Source organism: Pelophylax lessonae (assembly GCF_965119305.1).
Source record: "Pelophylax lessonae genome assembly, chromosome: 4".
Lineage (NCBI taxonomy): Eukaryota > Metazoa > Chordata > Amphibia > Anura > Ranidae > Pelophylax > Pelophylax lessonae.
The window spans coordinates 318,222,743-318,245,556 of NC_138771.1; the positions used below are offsets into that span (position 1 = coordinate 318,222,743).

General features: G+C 40.7%; 1 protein-coding gene across 2 annotated transcripts in view; it reads left to right on the forward strand.

The window, feature by feature from the left end:
- The first annotated feature begins 3,461 nt into the window (after positions 1-3,461).
- The window catches only part of LOC309555147 (uncharacterized protein), a 68,230-nt gene continuing 48,877 nt past the window's right edge, over positions 3,462-22,814 (forward strand). The window contains exons 1-7 of one of the 2 annotated variants that reach the window (XM_082256988.1): positions 3,462-3,636; positions 13,762-13,902; positions 15,953-16,131; positions 16,338-16,543; positions 19,302-19,439; positions 19,596-19,779; positions 22,344-22,434. In XM_082256988.1, coding sequence (XP_082113114.1) covers positions 13,800-13,902; positions 15,953-16,131; positions 16,338-16,543; positions 19,302-19,439; positions 19,596-19,779; positions 22,344-22,434 — 901 coding nt within the window. In that variant the 5' untranslated portion in view covers positions 3,462-3,636; positions 13,762-13,799. The other variant, XM_082256987.1, reaches the window with a different exon arrangement.

A 22,814-nucleotide genomic window follows, 5' to 3' on the forward strand; every position in this document is an offset into this window, starting at 1 on the left:
TGACGTGTGGGGGGAGGTGACAGCAGTAGCAGCAATGTGAGCGGTCGTTATGTGGTTAATGGTATCCCAGTCTTAGTCCATAGGGTTCAGTATTGAGTTGGCCCACCCTTTGCAGCTATAACAGCTTCAACTCTTCTGGGAAGGCTGTTCACAAGTTTTAGGAGTGTGTCTATGGGAATATTTGACCAGTCTTCCAGAAGAGCATTTGTGAGGTCAGGCACTGATGTGGACGAGAAGGCCTGGGTCACAGTCTGCAATCTAATTCTTCCCAAAGGTGTTCTATTGGGTTGATGCAAGTTCATGTGCATGTAAAGGCAGGTGTCCCAATACTTTTGACAATATAGTATATGTTATATTTCACAATTAACTTTCCTGAATTTGCTATTAACAGGTTAGCAGAGGTCCCGTGGAGAAAGAATTTCAGGGGTGTTTTTTTTTTTTTTTTTGCAATAATACAATAATATATATAAAAACGTGATCACTAAAATGTAATATAAGCTTATGAACATGTTAGTGATATTTATTCTTTTTAAATCTACAGTTTTTATCAAAACAATATTTGGTGATCCTGCCATCCATGACCTTGTACAGGCAATCATGCTATGTCAGGCTATGGAGTAGTAATTGTCTACTGATTGTTTCCCTGGTTTATCACCCTGTCAAATGTGCTTTTGGTTTAGACTATAAGAGGCTTTGCTGACACACATAAGTCCATGCCACCCTCAGGATGCCCCCCTGAGTAATGATGGGCAGCAACCACTGAAGTTGTAGTCGGGAAGTAGCTATAAGAGGATGAAGAAGATCAGCTGCAAAGAAATGCAACAAAAGAATAAAAAAGATTCAGAAAAGGAATTTTCGAGAAACAAACATTCCAATAGTGTATGATACCAAGGGCTTTAGCAAACAAAATATTATACAATGTACTTTAAAGAGCAACTCTGGAATCTGCTCACCTCCCCACCTATAAAATTAATTTTTTTTCATGCCTACAAAGATGTATGTATTTCCTTTGCTCATCTGCTCCATCTATTGGCCATAATGTGGTATTTTACTATTATCCATAATAAAAAAAAAAATTGGTTCAGAAGAGGAAATAGCGGTTTTTGACCCATTTGGTTAGAACAAATGTACATGCAGATTTACTGAATAAATAGTTATGCATTTTTAAATATAAAATATATTCCTGGCCTGCAGCTGCACAGACCGGGAAATGTCTCACTGCCTGTGCTTAGCGGTGTCGGCTTCCTGGCGGGATCGATCAGGTGGGTTGGGACTAGGATCCCGAACACGTGAGAGCCAATCACTACTCTCTAGTCTTAATCAATCTCCCTCCATGGGAGAATACTGGGGGAAAGGTAAGTATATTATGTATAACTATCCCCCCAATGTTTTTTTTTTTTGCACTTTCATCCAATATTTTAGGGAGGGGGGGGGACACCTGGAAAAAGTGGACTCTGCCCCTGAGCTGCAAGGTCTGCTTTGAAGCCCAGGTTTTCCTTAAAGCTGAGCTCCACCCAAAAGGAGAACCTCCACTTGTTTGCTTCCTACCCCCATCCCCCCACCCTCCGCTGCCACATTTGGCACCTTTCGGAGGGGAAGGGGGGAGTGGATACCTGTCAAAACCAGGTATCCATGCCCACTTCCAGGTAGGATCGCCGCAATCATCGTGCATCATTCTATAAATTTTCCGGTCCCTCCTCCTTCTCCCCTGCTTCGTTCTGGGAGACACACAGGTCCCAGAAGGCAATGAAACCCACCCAAAAGGGGAAGCTTCACTTGTTTGCTTCCTCCCTCCCCCTCCGCTGCCACATTTGGCACCTTTCGGGGGGGAGGGGGGGGGGAGTGGATACCTGTCAAAACCAGGTACCTGCGCCCAACTTCCAGAAAAGATTGCCGCAATCATTGAGCGTTGATCTACAAAATGTCTGGCCCCTCCTCCTTCTCCCCTGCTTCGTTCTGGGAGACACACAGGTCCCAGAAGACAGCGAGACCCACCCAAAAGGGGAAGCTTCACTTGTTTGCTTCCTCCCTCCCCCTCCACTGCCACATTTGGCACCTTTCGGGGGGGGAGGGGGAGAGTGGATACCTGTCAAAACCAGGTACCTGCGCCCAACTTCCAGGTAAGATTGCCGCAATCATTGAGCATTGATCTACAAAATGTCTAGCCCCTACTCCTTCTCCCCTGCTTCGTTCTGGGAGACACACAGGTCCCAGAAGACGCCAAGACCCACCCAAAAGGGGAAGCTTCATTTGTTTGCTTCCTCCCTCCCCCTCCCCTGCCACATTTGGCACCTTTCGGGGGGGAGTGGATACCTGTCAAAATCAGGTACCTGCGCCCAACTTCCAGGTAAGATCGCCGCAATCATTGTGCGTTGATAAACAAAATGTCTAGCCCCTTCTCCTTCTCCCCTGCTTCGTTCTGGGAGACACACAGGTCCCAGAAGATAGCGAGACCCACCCAAAAGGGGAAGCTTCACTTGTTTGCTTCCTCCCTCTCTGCCACATTTGGCACCTTTCAGGGGGGAGTGGATACCTGTCAAAATCAGGTACCCGCGCCCAACTTCAAGGTAATATCGCCGCAATCGTTGTGCGTTGATCAACAAAATGTCTGGCCTCTCCTCCTTCTCCCCTGCTTCGTTCTGGGAGACACACAAGTCCCAGAAGACAGCGAGACCCACCCAAAAGGGGAAGCTTCACTTGTTTGCTTCCTCCCTCCGTTGCCGCATTTGGCACCTTTCGGGGGGAGGGGGGAATACCCGCGCCCAACTTCCAGGTAAGATTGCCGCAATCATTGAGCGTTGATCTACAAAATCTCTGGCCCCTCCTCCTTCTCCCCTGCTTCGTTCTGGGAGACACACAGGTCCCGGAAGACAGCAGGACCATTCAGAAAGTGCAGCGCGACTCGCGCATGTGCAGTAGGAAACAGGCTGTGAAGTCGCAAGGCTTCACTTCCTGTTTTCCTTAGCAAAGATGCCGACGCCTGCACCCACAGCCGATGCGCTGATCGGCTTGGGGTGCCGACATTGCGGGATCCCTGGGCAGGTAAGTGTCCTTACATTAAAAGTCAGCAGCTACAGTATTTGTAGCTGCTGACTTTAAACTTTTTTTATTATTTATTTATTTATTTCCCCAGGTTGGAACTCCTTTTTAAACAATCTCATGTCATTTCTCTTCTTCAGCTGAAGCAGCTTTTGCTTATTTTATCAGCATTTGTGGTTGTTCTCTCATACTTCCCAAATTTCAATGCAGTAGTTTCTTTCTCTACAGGGATTGTTTTGTTTTAATGGCACTCTTTATTTGAGTTATGCAAATGGTTTTAATATTAGCAGTGGTAATTAGCATTTGAAAAGAGTACAAAAGACTGAAAATAAAGTTAATCCCAAATCCAAATCCAATAAACAAATTCTCATGGAAATATAGCAGAATAGTCAAATGGTTTCTAAAGAAGAGAGACGCCCAGCCATGGCCGTTTGGGAGGAGGACTGAAGCAATGTGTTTCTTCAGAGAAGCAGACAAAAGAGTGTGGAAACTAGTTCCCATAGAGACAGCCGCAGGAAATAATACAATGTCCCAAACACAAGTTGAATGCAACATGTCGTCCCCAACCTAAAGAGTGTTGAGAAGAGTCTGATGCAGGTAATGACACTTGATGACACTGCAATGGACTTTTACTGCCCATATACAGCACATTCCGGAATGTCCTGCCTGGTCTATGCTAATGATTATGGTCATTTGTGATGAAAAGCGACTAATATTCCATGGATGATCACTTTCACAGTAAGTGCGTACAGCACTCTAAGGCTCCATGCACACTAGCATTTTTCTTAAACTAAAATAGCACTGGAAAAAATGCTGGATAAAAAAACACTGGTAATAGCTTTTTGTAGTAGCGTTTTAGGAGCGTTTGCGTTTTAGGAGCGTTTTTGCAGGTCTTTTAAAAAAAAAAAAAAAAAAACCTGTTAGTAGCATTTAGAAGCGTTTAGCGGCATGTTTCTGCTGGAAAAGCTTGAAGAAACTCTACAAAAACAACTTTTTTTCTGCTCCTAGAAGCTGAAGCTCAAAATCGTTAATAGCCTAAAGTAGTGTGCATGGATTGTAGTGTGTGTGTAGTATGCAAAATGCTAATACCAGCTTCTAGGAGTTTAAAAAAAATCTCTAGTATGCATGGAGCCTTAGGTAGTCCTGTACACGCTTCGATAAACAAACTCATGCCTGCTATTTAGTGCCATGGGTTCAGTGACATTGCCGTGCACTACTACTGTACTACTGTGCACTACTACTGTACTACCGTGTACTACTACTGTACTATCGCGCACTACTATTGTAATACAGTGTACTACTACTGTACTACTGTGCACTACTACTGTACTACCGTGTACTACTACTGTACTACTGTGCACTACTACTGTACTACCGTGTACTACTACTGTACTACTGTGCACTACTACTGTACTACCGTGTACTAATACTGTACTACCGTGTACTACTACTGTACTACTGTGCACTACTACTGTACTACCGTGTACTACTACTGTACTATCGCGCACTACTACTGTATTACCATGTACTACTACTGTACTACTGTGCACTACTACTGTACTACCGTGCACTACTACTGTACTACCGTGTACTAATACTGTACTACCGTGTACTACTACTGTACTACTGTGCACTACTACTGTACTACCGTGTACTACTACTGTACTATCGCGCACTACTACTGTACTACCGTGTACTACTACTGTATTACTGTGCACTACTACTGTACTATCGCGCACTACTATTGTACTACAGTGTTCTACTACTGTACTACTGTGCACTACTACTGTACTACCGTGTACTACTACTGTGCACTACTACTGTACTACCGTGTACTAATACTGTACTACCGTGTACTACTACTGTACTACTGTGCACTACTACTGTACTACCGTGTACTACTACTGTACTATCGCGCACTACTACTGTACTACCGTGTACTACTACTGTACTACTGTGCACTACTACTGTACTACTACTGTACTACTGTACACTACTACTGTACTACCGTGTACTACTACTGTACTACTGTGCACTACTACTGTACTACCGTGTACTAATACTGTACTACCGTGTACTACTACTGTACTACTGTGCACTACTACTGTACTACCGTGTACTACTACTGTACTATCGCGCACTACTACTGTACTACCGTGTACTACTACTGTACTACTGTGCACTACTACTGTACTACCGTGTACTACTACTGTACTATCGCGCACTACTACTGTACTACAGTGTACTACTACTGTACTACTGTGCACTACTACTGTACTACCGTGTACTACTACTGTACTACTGTGCACTACTACTGAACTACCGTGTACTAATACTGTACTACCGTGTACTACTACTGTACTACTGTGCACTACTACTGTACTACCGTGTACTACTACTGTACTATCGCGCACTACTACTGTACTACTGGGCACTACTACAGTGTACTACTACTGTACTACTGTGCACTACTACTGTACTACCGTGTACTACTACTGTACTACCGTGTACTACTACTGTACTACTGTGCACTGCTACTGTACTACTACCGTGTACTACTACTGTGCTATCGCGCACTACTACTGTACTACAGTGTACTACTACTGTACTACTGTGCACTACTACTGTACTACCGTGTACTACTACTGTACTACTGTGCACTACTACTGTACTACCGTGTACTACTACTGTACTATCGCGCACTACTACTGTACTACTGGGCACTACTACTGTACTACAGTGTACTACTACTGTACTACTGTGCACTACTACTGTACTACCGTGTACTACTACTGTACTACCGTGTACTACCACTGTACTACTGGGCACTACTTCTGTACTACCATGCACTACTACTGTACTACCGTGTACTACTACTGTACTACCATGTACTACTACTGTACTACCATGCACTACTACTGTACTACCGTGTACTACTACTGTGCACTACTACTGTACTACCGCGTACTACTAATGTACTACCGTGCACTACCATTGTGCACTACTACTGTACTGCCGTGCACTACTACTGTACTGCAGTGCACTACTACTGTACTATCATGTACTACTACTGTACTACCGAGCACTACTAATGTACTACCGCGCACTACTACTGTACTACCGTGTACTACTACTGTACTACTGCGCACTACTACTGTACTACTGTGAACTACTACTGTATTACCATGTACTACTACTGTACTACTGTGCACTACTACTGTACTGCCGTGCACTACTACTGTACTGCAGTGCACTACTACTGTACTATCATGTACTACTACTGTACTACCGAGCACTACTAATGTACTACCGCGCACTACTACTGTACTACTACTGTACTACTGCGCACTACTACTGTACTACTGTGAACTACTACTGTATTACCATGTACTACTACTGTACTACTGTGCACTACTACTGTACTACCGTGCACTACTATTGTACTATCGTGTACTACCACTGTACTACTGTGCACTACTACTGTACTACCGTGCACTACTATTGTACTATCGTGTACTACCACTGTACTACTGGGCACTACTACTGTAATACCATGCACTACTACTGTACTACCATGTACTACTACTGTACTACCATGCACTACTACTGTACTACCGTGTACTACTACTGTGCACTACTACTGTACTACCGCGTACTACTAATGTACTACCGTGCACTACTATTGTGCACTACTACTGTACTGCCATGTACTACTACTGTACTACCATGCACTATTACTGTACTACCATGTACTACTACTGTACTACCGTGCACTACTACTGTACTGCCGTGTACTACTACTGTAATATCACAATAATGTACCACATAACTATAAATATTCTGTTTATATATTAACCACTTGACCTCCAGGAGATTTTCCCCACTTCGTGACCAGGCCATTTTTTTGTGATACGGCACTGCTTTAATTTAACTGACTACTGCGCGGTCACACGACACTGTACCAAAATAAAGTTGATGTCCCTTTTTCCCACAAATAGAGCTTTCTCTTGGTGCTATTTGATTACTTCTGCGTTTTTTATTTTTTGCACCATAGAGGTACGTAGTTTCGCACAATAGAGCCTACCACTGTATATGTACTGCTGGCGGCCAGCAAGTGGTTAAAAAAGGGAAAAAAAGCAAAAAAAATGCTGTCAGTAGTGTTTTGAAGCGTTTAGAAGCGTCTAGCAGCATTTAGGAGCATTATGCTGGAAAAACGCTCCAAAAACTCTACAAAAACTAAAAAAAAAAAAAAAAAATTCTGCTCCTAGACGCTGAAGCTCAAAAACGCTAAAAGCCTAAAGTAGTGTGCATGGATTGTAGTGTGTATAGTGTGCAAAATGCTAATACCAACTTCTAGGAGCTAAAAAAAAAAAAAGAAAAACCCTAGTGTGCATGGAGCCTTAGGTAGTCCTGTACACACTTTGCTAAACAAGCTTCAGTGGGTTCTGTGATATTGCCATGCAAATTTATGTTGCTACTGTACTGTACTGCTACTGTAATATGACAATAATGTACCACATTAGTATCAATATTTTGTTTATATATTAACCACTTGACCTCCAGGAGATTTACCCCCCTTCATGACCAGGCCATTTTTTGCGATATGGCACTGCTTTAATTTAACTGACTATTGCGTGGTCGTGTGACGCTGTACCAAAACAAAAATTTGTGCTTTTTTTCCCCACAAATAGAGCTTTTGGTGGTATTTGATCACCTTTGTGTTTTTTTTTTTTTTTTATTTATTTGCGCTATAAACAAAAGAAGACTGACAATTTTGGGGAAAAAAAAAAAATATATATATATATATATATATATATACATATTTTTTTTACTTTCTGCTATGAAACATATCCAATAAAAAAAATAAAAAAAAAAATCTAATTTTTTCAATAAGTATTCTGTTACATATTTTTGGTAAAAAAAAAATCCCAATAAGCGTCTATTGATTGATTTGTGCAAAATTTATAGCATCTACAAACTATAGGATATTTTTTTTTTTCTTTTACATTTTTTTACTAGTAATGGTGGCAATCACTGACTAGCGGGACTGCAATATTGTAGTTGACATTCTGACACTAACTGACACTTTCTGGGGACCAGTGACACTAATACAGTGATCAGTGCTAAAAAATATGCACTGTCACTGTACTAATGACACTGGCCGGTAAGGGGTTAAACATCAGAGGCGATCAAAGGGTATACTGTGTTCCTAGCTAATGTTTTAGTGTACTGTGGGAGGTGCTTTTGCTAGGGGAAAGATGGAATTTGTTGTTCCCTGCTTTGCAAGAACACAAATTCCATCCCTTCCCTCCCATCAGAATGGCGATCTGCCTAGTTTACAGTGGCAGAGCTATTTTCCTTGTCTCTGCCTGATGATTGGCGGGTGACGGCAGACATCCAGTGCCCGCCACCTGCAGATTGGCTTCTGCTTTGAGTAATCTGCTGTTCTGTATCTTTCCTCCCGATCAGCGGGTGCCGGTGAACATTGAGTTTGCAGTACTCGCAGATCAGCTCCCGCTGTGTATAATCACAGTGGAAGAGAGCTGCCAGCAGCGCGCATGCGCGCCCCCTACCCGAAAGTGTTGGATGAGATTTATATACGTGATCCAGGGCCCAGGTGCCACCCTGTAGCAGTAAAACTGCTATAGGGTGGACCACAACCGGTTAATGCAATAATACATGTTAATATAATTGGGCTTCTGTCTCAGTTTTGTAAAAAAAACAATTTATAAAATAATAAAGTAAGTGTAAAGCTTAACCAAATTACAACCAAATTATAACCAAAAAAAAGTATAGCTGTTCTTTAATCAAAACTGCATGTAAATTCTGAATGTTCTCAGGCTATATTCTCTGTAGATCGAAGGCTATTTATTGAAAAGAAAAAAAAACTGGCCGCTAGTTTCGTAAGCCAACCAGAAATGTGTACTGGTTTATTAGTAAGCAATTTATATAATGCTATCGCACTTGTAAAGACTAACTGAATGACATTTACGGGTGTATGTATTAATTTTATATATTTATTGTAAATTCATAATTTATGGTAAAAAATACACTGTAGACAATACACTACCCTCTGGTATAGGATGTCCGTATGATAAAAGATAATTCTATAGCCAACATCACAATGTTGAATACAAAAACAAATTGTGAAAAGACCTCATGGTCTCTGTTGTGACCTCTAGATTGTGAAAGGATCCTGACAGTCAAGGGGTGTATTTCTAAAACTTTGTATAGCTGCTCATCCATCTAAACTGCATGTGTATTATTTCTATGCAAATGGGGCAAGATTAAACAGGGCTATATTCTTTGCAGATTGAATGTTATTCATTGAAAAAATATGGCCCGTGTGTATGGCAGCCGGTCTGACAGAAGCCGGCTTCTGTCGGACGATCATGCTGGAAAACCAGCTGCCAACAGGCTCCCGATCAGTACTTTAAGCCAATGGCGGACAGCGCTGACCTGAGTGTTCTGGCGGGGGAGGCACAATCGAACAGCAGGGGATATCGCTGTACTAACATCAGATTGTTAGTGCAGTGGCTGAGCTGCCAGTTTTGTTTTCATTCAACCCACTAGTGGTGTAAGCTTTAATTCCATGTTTATATGTTCTTTATGAGGTGATGGAATTGTATTCAATGGCCAATGTACAGGGCAATGTATTGAAGCTTTAGGTGATCATGTAGAATACCCTTGTGTTCACGGCCAGCCTTTCATGTCGGGTTTTCCTGTTCTTTGCGTCCCTGCACTTGCCCCAATGTTTTTTAGGCATGAAAAATGAGTCTGTATTATGCTCCTGGAGAAGCAGAATAATTTCTGAGAAACGCATTGAGAAAACCTCCAATCCACCACATTAGCAGATTTAGTAATATACAGTATCTCACAAAAGTGAGTACACCCCTCACATTTTTGTAAATATTTTATTATATCTTTTCATGTGACAACACTGAAGAAATGACACTTTGCTACAATGTAAAGTAGTGAGTGTACAGCTTGTATAACAGTGTAAATTTGCCGTCCCCTCAAAATAACTCAACACACAGCCAATAATGTCGAAACCACTGGCAACAAAAGTGAGTACACCCCTAAGTGAAAATGTCCCAATTGGGCCCAATTAGCCATTTTCCCTTCACCGGTGTCATGTGACTCGTTAGTGTTACAAGGTCTCAAGTGTGAATGGGGAGCAGGTGTTTTAAATTTGGTGTTATCGCTCTCACTCTCTAATTCTGGTCACTGGAAGCTCAACATGGCACCTCATGGCAAAGAACTCTCTGGGGGGTCTGAAAAAAGAATTGTTGCTCTACATAAAGATGGCCTAGGCTATAAGAAGATTGCCAAGACCCTGAAACTGAGCTGCAGCACGGTGGCCAAGATCATACAGCGGTTTAACAGGACAGGTTCTACTCAGAACGGGCCTCTCCATGGTCAACCAAAGAAGTTGAGTGCACATGCTCAGCGTCATATCCAGAGGTTGTCTTTGAGATATAGATGTATGAGTGCTGCCAGCATTGCTGCAGAGGTTGAAGGGGTGGGGGGTCAGCCTGTCAGTGCTCAGACCATACGCTGCAATACTGCCTCAAATTGGTCTGCATGGCTGTCGTCCCAGAAGGAAGCCTCTTCTAAAGATGATGCACAAGAAAGCCCACAAAAAGTTTGCTGAAGACAGGCAGACTAAGGACATAGATTACTGGAACCATGTATTGAGGTCTGATGAGACCAAGATAATCTTATTTGGTTCAGATGGTGTCAAGCGTGTGTGGCAGCAACCAGGTGAGAGGAGTACAAAGACAAGTGTGTCTTGCCTACAGGCAAGCATGATGGTGGTAGTGTCATAGTCTGGGGCTGCATGAGTGCTGCCATCACTGGGGAGCTACAGTTCATTAAGGAACCATGAATGCCAACATGTACTGTGATATACTGAAGCAGAGCATGTTCCACTCCTATCTGAGACTGGGCTGCAGGGCAGTATTCCAACATGATAACGACCCCAAGCACATCTCCAAGGCGACCACTGCCTTGCTAATGAAGCTAAGGGTAAAGGTGATGAACTGGCCAAGCATTTCTCCAGATCTAAACCCTATTGAGCATCTGTGGGGCATCCTTAAACTGAAGGTGGAGGAGCGCAATGTCTCTAACATCCACCAGCTCCATGATATTGTCATGGAGGAGTGGAAGAGGACTCCAGTGGCAACCTGTGAAGCTCTGGTGAACTCCATGCCCAAGAGAGTTAAGGCAGTGCTGGAAAATAATGGTGGCCACACAAAATATTGACACTTTGGGCCCAATTTGTACATTTACACTTAGGGGTGTACTTACTTTTGTTACTAGCGGCTTAGACATTAATGGCTGTGTGTTGAGTTATGTTTAGGGGATGGCAAATTTACACTGTTATACAAACTGTACACTCACTACTTTACATTGTAGCAAAGTGTCATTTCTTCATTGTTGTCGCATGAAAAAATATAATAAAATATTTACAAAAATCTGAGGGGTGTACTCACTTTTCTGAGATACTGTATATGTGAGAATGGACATAAAGAAGCCAGGTCCCTTTGAAGCTTGATGCTCTTAAGCCCCATACACACGGGCCAAATGTCGGGCAACTCTGGGCAGTTCAAAAAGAAAAACGGCCGACATTTGGCCTGTGTGTATGGCAGCCGGTCTGACAGAAGCCGGCTTCCGTTGGACGATCATGCTGGAAAACCAGCTGCCAACAGGCTCCTGATCAGTGCTTTTAGCCAATGGCTGTCAGCGCTTACCTGAGTGATCTGGCGGGGGAGGCACAATAGAACAGCAGGGGAGATCGCTGTACTAACATCAGATTTTTAGTATAGTGGTTCAACCCACTAGTGGCATGTACTAAGCTTTAATTCCATTTGTATATGTTCTTGATGGAAATGTATTCAATGGCCAATGCACAGGGGAATGTATTGAAGCTTTAGGTGATCATGTAGAATAGACCTACGGATAAAAGGCTGTGCTGTGGATGGGATCCAGTCGCCTTAAGGTCAGTAGATTCTGACCTTATTGAAGCATACCCATACGGATAGTTTGATCCGGGAACCCTACGCAACCAGGCATGTAACCAAAAACACAAAGATAGAGAGAGGGAAGGTACCCTCTCTGGAAGGTTGCTAAAGAAGAGCTCACAGGGATTGGTTTGTGCAAAAACAAAATATAACCTTTATTAAATTTGGGTGCAGTACATACAAAAAATATGGAAATCAATAGGATAGATACAAAAAATAAAAAACTACCTAGTTACAGATTGAGACTCGGTAGCTGATGGCCGACCCCTGGGGTCGGTGTCGGTTGTGCATGAAATGCAAATGCATCAACCTTGCCTGGCACCTGTGGCACCTACTGGGGTTCTGTTTTAGGAGCTTACTATGGGGAGCGGGTGACGTATGATAAAGTCATTTGAGTCACCAATTCGCTCAACCCTGTGTGTAGAGGTGTCTACTGCTTTGTATTCAAATTAAGTAAAAATGGTGTGTACCTTGGAAAAGCTCAATGGTGAGTATGGTAATGACCGGCAGAGGGCAAACGGACCTGCTTAAGGTAAGCAAGGACTGTCCATGTTCGGGTGATATAGAATGCACATAATTGCAACCAATCTAAGATTGAAGATTTTAGGATGGGGTGCCTCAAGACCAGGGATCCTTAAACTATGGCCCTCCAGCTGTTGTGGAACTACACGTCCCATGAGGCATTGTAAAACTGTAACATTCACAGACATGACTAGGCATGATGGGAAATGTAGTTCCTGAACAACTGGATGGCCATAGTTTGAAGACCCCTGCTCAAGACTGTCCGTAATTATAGAGGGTGCCTCGAGACTGTCCAATATTTTAAAGGGTGCCTTGACTAAAAAAGTGGTTGAGAAATACTGGTCTATGAAACATTGTACACACCAGCGTAAAGATTAGTAATACAGCACACAGAACTGTAAAATAAAAAAATAAAAATGTATGTTTGAGTGCAGTATTTTACCAACACATGCATGTATACATGCAGATATAGCAACACTGGCAATTAGAAGAAATGAAAAATTTTACACATGTATGCACAAATGCACAATTACGCACCTATTTGCATGCATATGCAAGGTCTTTACGGAACATTTTACTCAGGGTCTTTCGGTCAACAAGATCCTAAGTATAAACATCAGTAAACGAAGCCCTATAAAAAATATGTTTTTTTGGGTTGCAAAATCTTTTTTTTTTTTTAAGCTGGATCAAGGTTATATTATGGGATCATCTTATACTAAAATAGCATGTAGTGAAATTCTCCTTCAAAAGTGATTAGCAAAAAGATTTACGTCTGGAGAAAAGCTACAAACATACTAAAGCCAAAAGGTCATTAAAACCCATAAAAAGGTTCCTGAGATTCTTTAGAAATATCTCATCTTGGATAAACAATCATGCTGTTACAAAAGCTGCTTAGAGCACTCAATGGCCTCTTGTATATAAGTAAAAAGTATACAAGGAAATAAGGTAATTTTCTGACAATATCATTTATCAATATCAGTTATCATAATATACAAAAATAACAGCACCATTATATAAAATGCGAACCAACAGAGGTTAATTTTTTTTTTCTGACGTATATACAGTAGTTACTCTGCATGATCTGTTTTTACATCCACATATGATCAGTGACTAATAAATTACTCTTAATATTCAGAATTTTTTGCATTTTCTTTTTATTCTATACTAAAATGAACAGGCACCAATTTGGATGAAAGTTATATTGGAGCTGTCACCATGGCAATGCAGAAACACCTTAGCGTGCGAGACTGCCACCAACGATCCATTACATCACTTGGGTACCACTCAGCAAGGCGGGAATTTCTCACAGGCTTTGAAGGTACTCCCTATTGACAATTCACACCCATTACCAAGACTGTAACTCCAAAGTCAGAATGTCACCTATCTTGGGTGCGAAATTTGTGGCAATTTTGATGAAACATAAATACTTTCTAATCTGACATTCTAATGAGGTCAGAAATGGCCATAGATGGCAGGGGTGGACAGACATTGGAAAATGATCTCATCTGCCCAAAAACGTACAAAGGCATGCATACAAACATTAATCCCCGTATCTCAGGGATATAATACAACCCAGCAAATAGATTTTTCCCTTGGGATTTATTGGCTGGATAGGTTTTCACGTGTAGACACCATCTACCTAAAATAGGGGGATCGGGAGGCAATCATCTAATGTTTTGACACATCTGTAACTGTAGATATCTTTAAGTGCCGGTTCACACTAGGTCTCCTCCGACTTAGGGGGCGACCTGTGAAGTCGCGACTTCGGCGCGACTTGCACGGACTTCATAAAATGAATGTCAATGCAAGTCGCCTCCAGGTCACCCCAAAGTAGTACAGGACCCTTTTTCTAAGTCGGAGAGACTTGTGTCGCTCCTATTAGAACCGGTCCTGTACTACTCAATGACTGTGACGGTGCACGACTTGCCAGGCTGACCAAGTCGCTTGACAAGCCGTATTAGTGTGAACCGGCACTTAAGGAAATGGAAATTAAAGTATAACTAAAGGCAAAAGTTTTTTCTTTAACTTTGGATAGAGTGGAGAGGGATTATAACACCTGTCAGTTTTTTTTGCTGTCTGTGCCCCCATTTAGGAGATTCATCCTCTCTATTTATTCTGTTTACCATTGTCATTGAAAGTAAAAGAAAATCCCAAATTTTGGACTGTTCCCAGAATTTTCTTGTACAATTTTCTTTTAGATTTAGCAAAAAAAAAAAATATAATATGAGGTCCAAACTAAACAACTTTCAATTGTGTCCAAATAGGCAGGCCCTTGCACTTCATAGTTTAAGGTAAATCAAAAGGAAAATTGTACTTGACAATTGAACATGTATGGCCAGCCTAATAGAGGGGAAAGCTTCCAATGGGGACATGGAAGTTCTGGTGACTTGGTGAATTCCCAAGGAATTACCTTAATTTGGGCTTTTGGACAGGAAGTGAAGGGAAATCTCCCCAATGGGACACCGATGGCGGAAAAAAAAATCTGCCAAACTGAAAAAAAAAAGTTCTACTTTAAGATCAAATGTCACGGTCTGAAGTTAGGCTCAGAGGCTAGTAGATATAGCAGGGGAGCAGCACCCACCAACAAGAGGTACAGTTATACAAGCAAGTCACCCTGGCTGATGACACATATTCAACTAATGTGCGGCGTACTTACTAGTAATCACCAGGTATCTTTCTGCCTTTCCGAGAAGGACAGAGTGATACATACGGATCCTGCTGGAGGATATTTAGTTCAATGCATAAGCAAGCATTAAAAGCTTACAAAATCAGATAACATACAGTAAAAATTAAATTAATGTATAACTAAAAGACAAAGTTTTTTTTAGTTTTAGATAGAGTGGGGATAGATTAGAACACCTGTTTTTAAAGCTGTTTGTGCCCCCATTAGAAATAGTCACCCTCTCTATTTGTCCCGATTACCTTTATCATTAAAAGTAAAAGAAAATCCCAAATTTTGGGTTGTCCCAAGAAAGAAATAGAGGGGAAATCGTCCAATGGGGACATTACTTCTAGTGGGTTGGGGAAGAGGGGGGCAAGGGATTCCCTTAATTTGCATGGGCTTCCTCTCACTTCATGTTTTGGCTATGGGACAGGAAGTGAATGTAAAGTAAATTTCCCCAATGGGACCCAGATGACAAAATATAAAAACACTGACAGGGGTTATAACTGTCCCTTACTCTATCCAAAATAGAAAAAAAACATTTTTCCTATAGTTCTACTTTAAGGTTAATTTAATTGTTTTACTGACTTTAGCAAAAAATGACACTAGCAGTTTTCTGGTTGATATAATGAATTTTCTTTTGCCACTTAAGCCTATTCACAGTAGTTTGTAAATAACAAATGCAATATCTGATTCCTATTTCTAGATGGACTGATCAAATGGTGGGATCTGGACAGTGGCAATTTGTCTCAGTCAGCTTGTGAACATTCAGGAATGGTCACTAATCTGTTGTACTGGGCAGATACAAAGCTCATTTTCTCCTCTTCCAATGATGGTACACTTATTGTATGGACTTCTGGAGCAGTTGTGTTGGATAAAATCAAGGTGACTATACCTTCACTCCTGGCTATTGCTTTAGATTGGCGCACCGTTACCAATGTTACCAGTACCACCTAACTTTTGTTAGGAAAAGCAGTGTGAATTTTAAATGGCTGTGATGCACAATACTCTTCATTCCAGTTTTATAAAAAAAAAAAAAAAAAAAAAAACATCTATATAAAATACAATTTTTCTGTGTTTTTGTTTTTCAGCTGGGAAGTCCAATCTTTAGCCTTGCCATAAATTTTCGCCGTCATTTGTTAGTGTGTGGATTTAAGAATCACCTTACAATCTACCCTCTAGATGAGCAGAAAACCTGTGGACATGTGATCAACCTAAAGAAGAGCTTTTCTGACCATCAGCATGCAGACATCGTATCATGTATTGTATCATTGGACAGTCAGATCTTTACAGTAGGGTATGTACAGTACAAAATAAACTAAAAGGAAAATAATGTTACAAACTTTGTAAATTCAAACAACTATTCTGCATTTTGTAGCATGCCAAAAATTGTGTAAAAGCATACCTTCACTTTATTAAACTTTAATCTTCTGACAACAATTGAGATATAGCATAGCCATAATGGTCAATTTCAATGAGATGGCTGACTAATAGGGGTACTCTCAAGGAGTAGAGAATTCTTATTAAAGCTGGCCATAGACAGGTATTTTTTTCTTTCAACCGGTGTGCTGAACAAAAAAAGTAAACAGATTTCTCTATCCAAACAAGCAAGGAGGATGAAGGTATGCTCTTCGCCAAGACATTGTTTTCTGACAGTGGTACTCTCCACTGTTAGAATACACGGATCAGTTGCTTCCAGCTTATCCTTTTCATAGAAGTTGATCAAATGATTGACTTCTGCCTAACAGGGACGGCCACGCACTAATCAGAATTTGTTCGGTCCCTGCTGAACCAGCCGATCTTCAACTCATCTATGCCCATCTTTAGCAAAGCCAGTTGGGAAGAATGTGAATGTGTGTTCAGTCATCCAATCACGTGCAAGTTTTTTTTTCTGGTGTTCAAAGTTAATACGGATTCACTTTATTCACTAAGGCAGTGGTCTCCAAACTGCAGCCCGCGGGCCAGTTTTAGTCCTTTGCTTGCCTTTATCCTTTGTCCTTGGTCACTAATCCTTCAACTGATATGAAGCATTATACCTCCCACTATCAACACCATTCCTTTCACTGACACCAGTAGTGGGGCATTATTCCTCTCACTGACACCAACGATAGACTATTTCTTCCATTGACACCAATGATTTGGCTCTTTTCCTCCCATTAGTACCAATGATGGGGCATTATCCCTCCTCCTACTGACCATGCGTGCTTTGTAATTTTTTTACTCCTACTGACCACAAAACCTGGGGAATTGTTTACTTCTATTGATGCTGGGGCATTTTCTACTTGCACCGCCCATAGTCCAGCCCACCTAAAGTCTGAAGCACAGTAAACTGGCCTTTTGTTTGGAGACCCCTGCACTAAGGAAATATTTTCATCTTCTTTGTTAGATCAACATTAAAAACTTGCATTATGAGAAAGCATGAAAGTACAATTTATTGAGTTGCTATGCAGAATTTCAAAGAAAGTAGCTCACCCCTGGCTCTTTTTGCAGCTCTGTCCCGTGACAGAGCCGCAATTAGCTGCGAAGACACAGAGATCTGTATAGAGCAGCGGGTACATAATTTTTTATATGTCTAAATGCAATCACTGCAGGGCATGGACTTTTCAACTTGTAGCATTACAGTGACTGAGCATAGCTGTAATACTAAATTACTGCTGTTGGAAAGGGGGCTTTTAGAGCCGCGAGGCCTTGGGCAACTACACCAATCCCCTCATTCCCCCAGTTCCAACCCTGCCTAAAGAACTTGAAGACTGACTGCAGATATAAGGGATTCCATTTGTGGAGGTTTAAGTATAGAATTTAGGTTGGTTTCTTCCAACCAAAATGGCAATATATGTTAAAGTATTAGCAGATCCCTTTTGCATGCAAGTATTTTACATTGGAGGGAATCCAAAATATCCCCATAGTATATATAGGTCTTTGATAGATATCAATCTGTATAGCCCATAGCCATCTGGCCGGTCTGATATTTGATGTGTTATACAATAAAATGATAATGATATTTATGTTATGGATCTCAGGGACTCTAGCAGTATGATCATCCCACTGGAGTCCCTATCTCTCCACCCTCAAACACAGTCTAACTTTTCCTTTGGCTTTCTCTGTAACCTAAAATACTGTAATACAAAAAAAAAACAACACTGAGAGGGGAACTACCTTGCAATATCTCTAGTAGTTTGGACGAACTGTGAACCTATGGACAGTGGTCTCCACCAGAGCCCCCCCTAAAGGCCCATACACAGTTGACGAAAATCAGACGAAACATCCTCCGATTTTTCTCTCTCTTGCTCACCGTTCATTACCGTTTTTAGTTGACAGTGCATAAATGTTCACGAAATTTCTTGTCCGTTTTTTTTTTTTTGGACATTTGTTCCTAGACTTCTGGGTCGTCAGCAACTTCAGATAATGCACGGTCTTTCGTATCCGATTTTTCACGGACGTACTGCATACACATTAAATGAAAATTGGTCGTCTCGGGACAGACGATAAAAATTTTGGTGTTTGTCCCTCCGTTTTTTCGTTGAAAATGTCGGCATCGGCTGCTGAAAGTTGTGTACACACTAGGCGAAAATCGTACGATTTTACCTCGGGCGGGAATTTTCGGCAGATTTTCTACTAGTGTGTACCCCACTTAAGAGATATTATATGCTGGCTGGCACTTTTAGATAACTGCTGCAATTAACAAGAAGTGAAACAAAAGGGAATTGAGCTTTAAAGCATAGATAGTACAAGCAGTACATAGACTGTGAACACTGCAAAAGCTTTTTTCTGCTGTCACAAAAAGACACACTGGAGAAGTGGACAAAAATTCAATCACATACAAAGCTCCTTAGGCATGCAAGTTTAATAAATGTTCCATTGAAATAGTCCAGGAGGTGGCCTGCTGCCTATTCAGATAGTCCTAGAACAACTTTTTCTCACATGTCTCATTAACAATAGAAACTTTTACACGCTGCATGTTTAATTCATGTAGCATATTTCGTTTACCGTATGTAAAATGAGGACATTGTCATAATTAAAGGTATAAAGCATAAAGTATTTCTTTTTTTTTTTAGATACGACAGAAAGTTTTTGATATTGGACACATATCAGACCCCAGAAAAGATTTGTCTTAGAGCCGTACACTGTAATTTGCGTGCTCATGATGCAGGAATCACTCACCTTCTACTCATCCGTGACCGGGAGTGTACAAGGTAGATGCATATACTTTAAGTGCCATGTATGACGGCCTCGAACAATACAAAAAAACCCAAAGTACAATGAAATATTCAAAATGCATAATCCGTAATACATTTCATTTATAATTTACATAATTGTCCCTAAAACATAACACCAATCATTTTTACCAGGTTTTTGACAGGATCTTTCGACCGCACAGTTGGGGTTTGGTCACAAGATGGTCAGCTAATCCAGAGGCTTCGCCAGTTTGCAGGTGAAATCACCGGTATGTGTTACGTGGCATCGGTGAAGGCAGTGTGGATTACCAGTGGGAACAGTCAACCACTTGTTCTGGACCCACGATCTGGGGATGTAGTAAGTGATACAGTCTTTACTTTTGTTGGAAAAAATGCTGTTGTAAAAGCAAAAGCTTCATGCATAATGATAGGTCCAGGTTTACAATAAATGATGTGTTTTAATTTGTATAAAAAACAAAACATTGCATCTGATAACCATTTGAAAAGCTAGGTTATATGATTGATTTGCATACAAATCAAGAAGTGGAAAACCCCTCCTTATGTGCCCTAAATATTCAGCCAGGATTGTGCAACTCGATCCCTTACCGATTAGCTGCTTCTCATTTATACTAAATGACTTCAAGGCTTCTCATGTACTTAAAGGGAAACTCCACTTTCGTGGGGGAAAAAAAGCAAATAAAGAAAAAACAATATAGCGTATATAATTGCGACACTAATCATATTGTAATTGAATGTTATTAAAAATTACCGTTCCTTTTCAATCTGCAGCTGTTGTAATTTTCTGATAATGCAATGCAATATGGCTACCTGGAGCTGTTCTGTACACAGAATGTGTACTGACCACACCCCAGAAATATAATTTCCTGCTTGTGTGATTGGCTCACCAATTTTCCCAGAAGTCTGCCTAAGGCTGGCCATACATTATACAATTTTCTTACAATTTTCTGTACATTTTTCCTTAAATTTACCTTCAACCATGTAGTACAAAAGCCTACCTAATAGGATACAATTGAAAATGTTGTTTAGTTTTGATCTCATATTATATATTTTTGGTAAATCTAAAAGAAAATTGTACATGAAAATTGAACATGTATGGCCAGCTTAAGATACAAGTCAATAAAATGATAACGATATTTATGTTATGGATCTCAGGGACTCTAGCAGTATGATCATCCCACTAGAGTCCCTATCTCTGCACTCTCAAACACAGTATAACGTTTCCTTTGGCTTTCTTGTATGGCCAGCCTAAGATACAAGTCAGATTTCTGGCATCCCCCGCAATAATAATGTAATTTTTGGTGAGGTACTGCCAATAGGAACACGTTTAAAGGGATGCAGTCCCAGCAGATTTCCTCATTAGTGCCCTGCAGCTTTCACAGCTGATAGATAATTATGAAACCACTCCCATTAGACCTATTCAGCACAGAGGAACAAACAATGATTTCCTCAGAATAACAAAGGGTAGGAATCTTCAACAAAGTTTGTTACAATCCTTGTATTGTTTAGAGCCGGTTCACACTGGGGCGACTTGTCAAGTCGCCGTGGGTCGCCTGCCCATAGATTAGCACAGGACCCGTTCTAATAGGAGCGACACAAGTCGCTCCGACTTAGAAAAAGGGTCCTGAGCTTCTTTGGGGCGACCTGGAGCGACCTGCATTGACTTCAATGATATGAAGTCCGTGCAGGTCTCTCCGAGGTCGCCCCGGCAAGTCGGGTCGCTGCTATGTGAACCGGCTCTTATAGATCACCCAGAGGGGAATGTTTTTTCTCAACAAAAGCGGAGTTATGCTTTAATGCTGCATGACCTTGCAGCTTTGGCCTTGGAAAGCCATTGCTTTCAAGGATTCGTTTGCACTTATTCAGTGAGGGAAAGAGCAAAGTGAGAATTTTAGTAATCCATAGCAGCTAATCAGAATTTATATTTTACTGATCTGTCTTCAGTGAACTAAAATTCTTGAGAGCTGATGCAGCTTTGCTCATACATCCAGACTTGTATAAAGTACTCGAAATTTCTACTTGAGTAAAAGTACAAGTGCTCGATCAAAAAATTACTTGAGTAGAAGTGGAAGTGCTCGCAGAAAAAGTTACTTAAGTAGAAGTACTAAAGTATTCAACATTTTTTTTACTTAAGTATTGCAAGTAGTTTTTTCAAAAAATTTGCTACTTAAGTACTAAAAGTAAAAAGTACCAGTAGTTTTGAAAAAAAATTTCTACTCAAGTACTGAAAGTAGAAGTACAAGTACTGTGTTATGTAGTTATTAAAGAAATAAGTCAAAAGTTTGAACATCATATTGTTTTTATTATTTCAAATGATTTATTTAAATGATTAACCTGTGTTTGTTAGTAGTTTCTTGATGCACTTTAAGCGCTGTAGCACCATTTATTTGTTTGTTTCATATTTTCTTTTTATTGGAAAGATTTGGTATAGCAGCTTTTATTATACACAGCCTTTATTTTCGTATGCGCTGATTTACAAATGACATTATACACATTTTTTTGAGCTTTATGCAACCTACCATCTACTGTTCTGGCAGTGGTAATTTTTTTAAAAGTAACGAGTAACTATGCAGCACAAAAAAAAAATACTTGAGTAGAAGTATCGAAATCATCGAAAAAATGTAGTGAAGTAAAAGTAGAAGTAGGAGAAAAAAATTCTACTCTAGGAAAGTACAGATACCGCATTTCGGTACTTAAGTACAGTACTTAAGTAGTTCTACTTCGTTACTATACATCTCTGCATACATCACCATTGCTAACTACCTTTCTTTACCAAATACGGCCATAAATGTCCTACTTGATTATTCAACTATAGAACTTGACACCAAATCATTACAACAGTACCAAGCAAAATAATTAGGCCTCTCAAAACACTTCTAGGAGTTATATTTGTTTTCTCTTTAGATATCTGACTTTGTGGATACTTTTCAAAGCCAAGAACACAGCCCACAAATAAAGCAGCTGGTCTGTCTACCTGAGACAAGTCATGTGATTGGTGAGTTACATCAAATAATTTACTTTTAAGATTACCTTTACAACTAACGCACCCTTGGTACTGCGGCCTAGTGCTCTAGGGTTCAGCTCCTAAATGGTATTGATACCAGTCACCCAACCAGATTGGGGGAAAGTAAAAAGAACCGCCATTCATACCCAGAGACAGTCTCTCTACAACAACAAAAGTCATACAATACGAACCCTACCTATAAATGGCAGTTTTATGTGTGCTGTTTTCTCCAACAAGTTTTATCAATGTACACAACAAAGTATAATTTAAAACAACTTACACTTATCTTTTTTACTACCTTTTCCTGATCCAAACTACATACCCCTTTCTATATGCATTATCTTGATCTGGTAGCCAAGAGGTATGTTAAC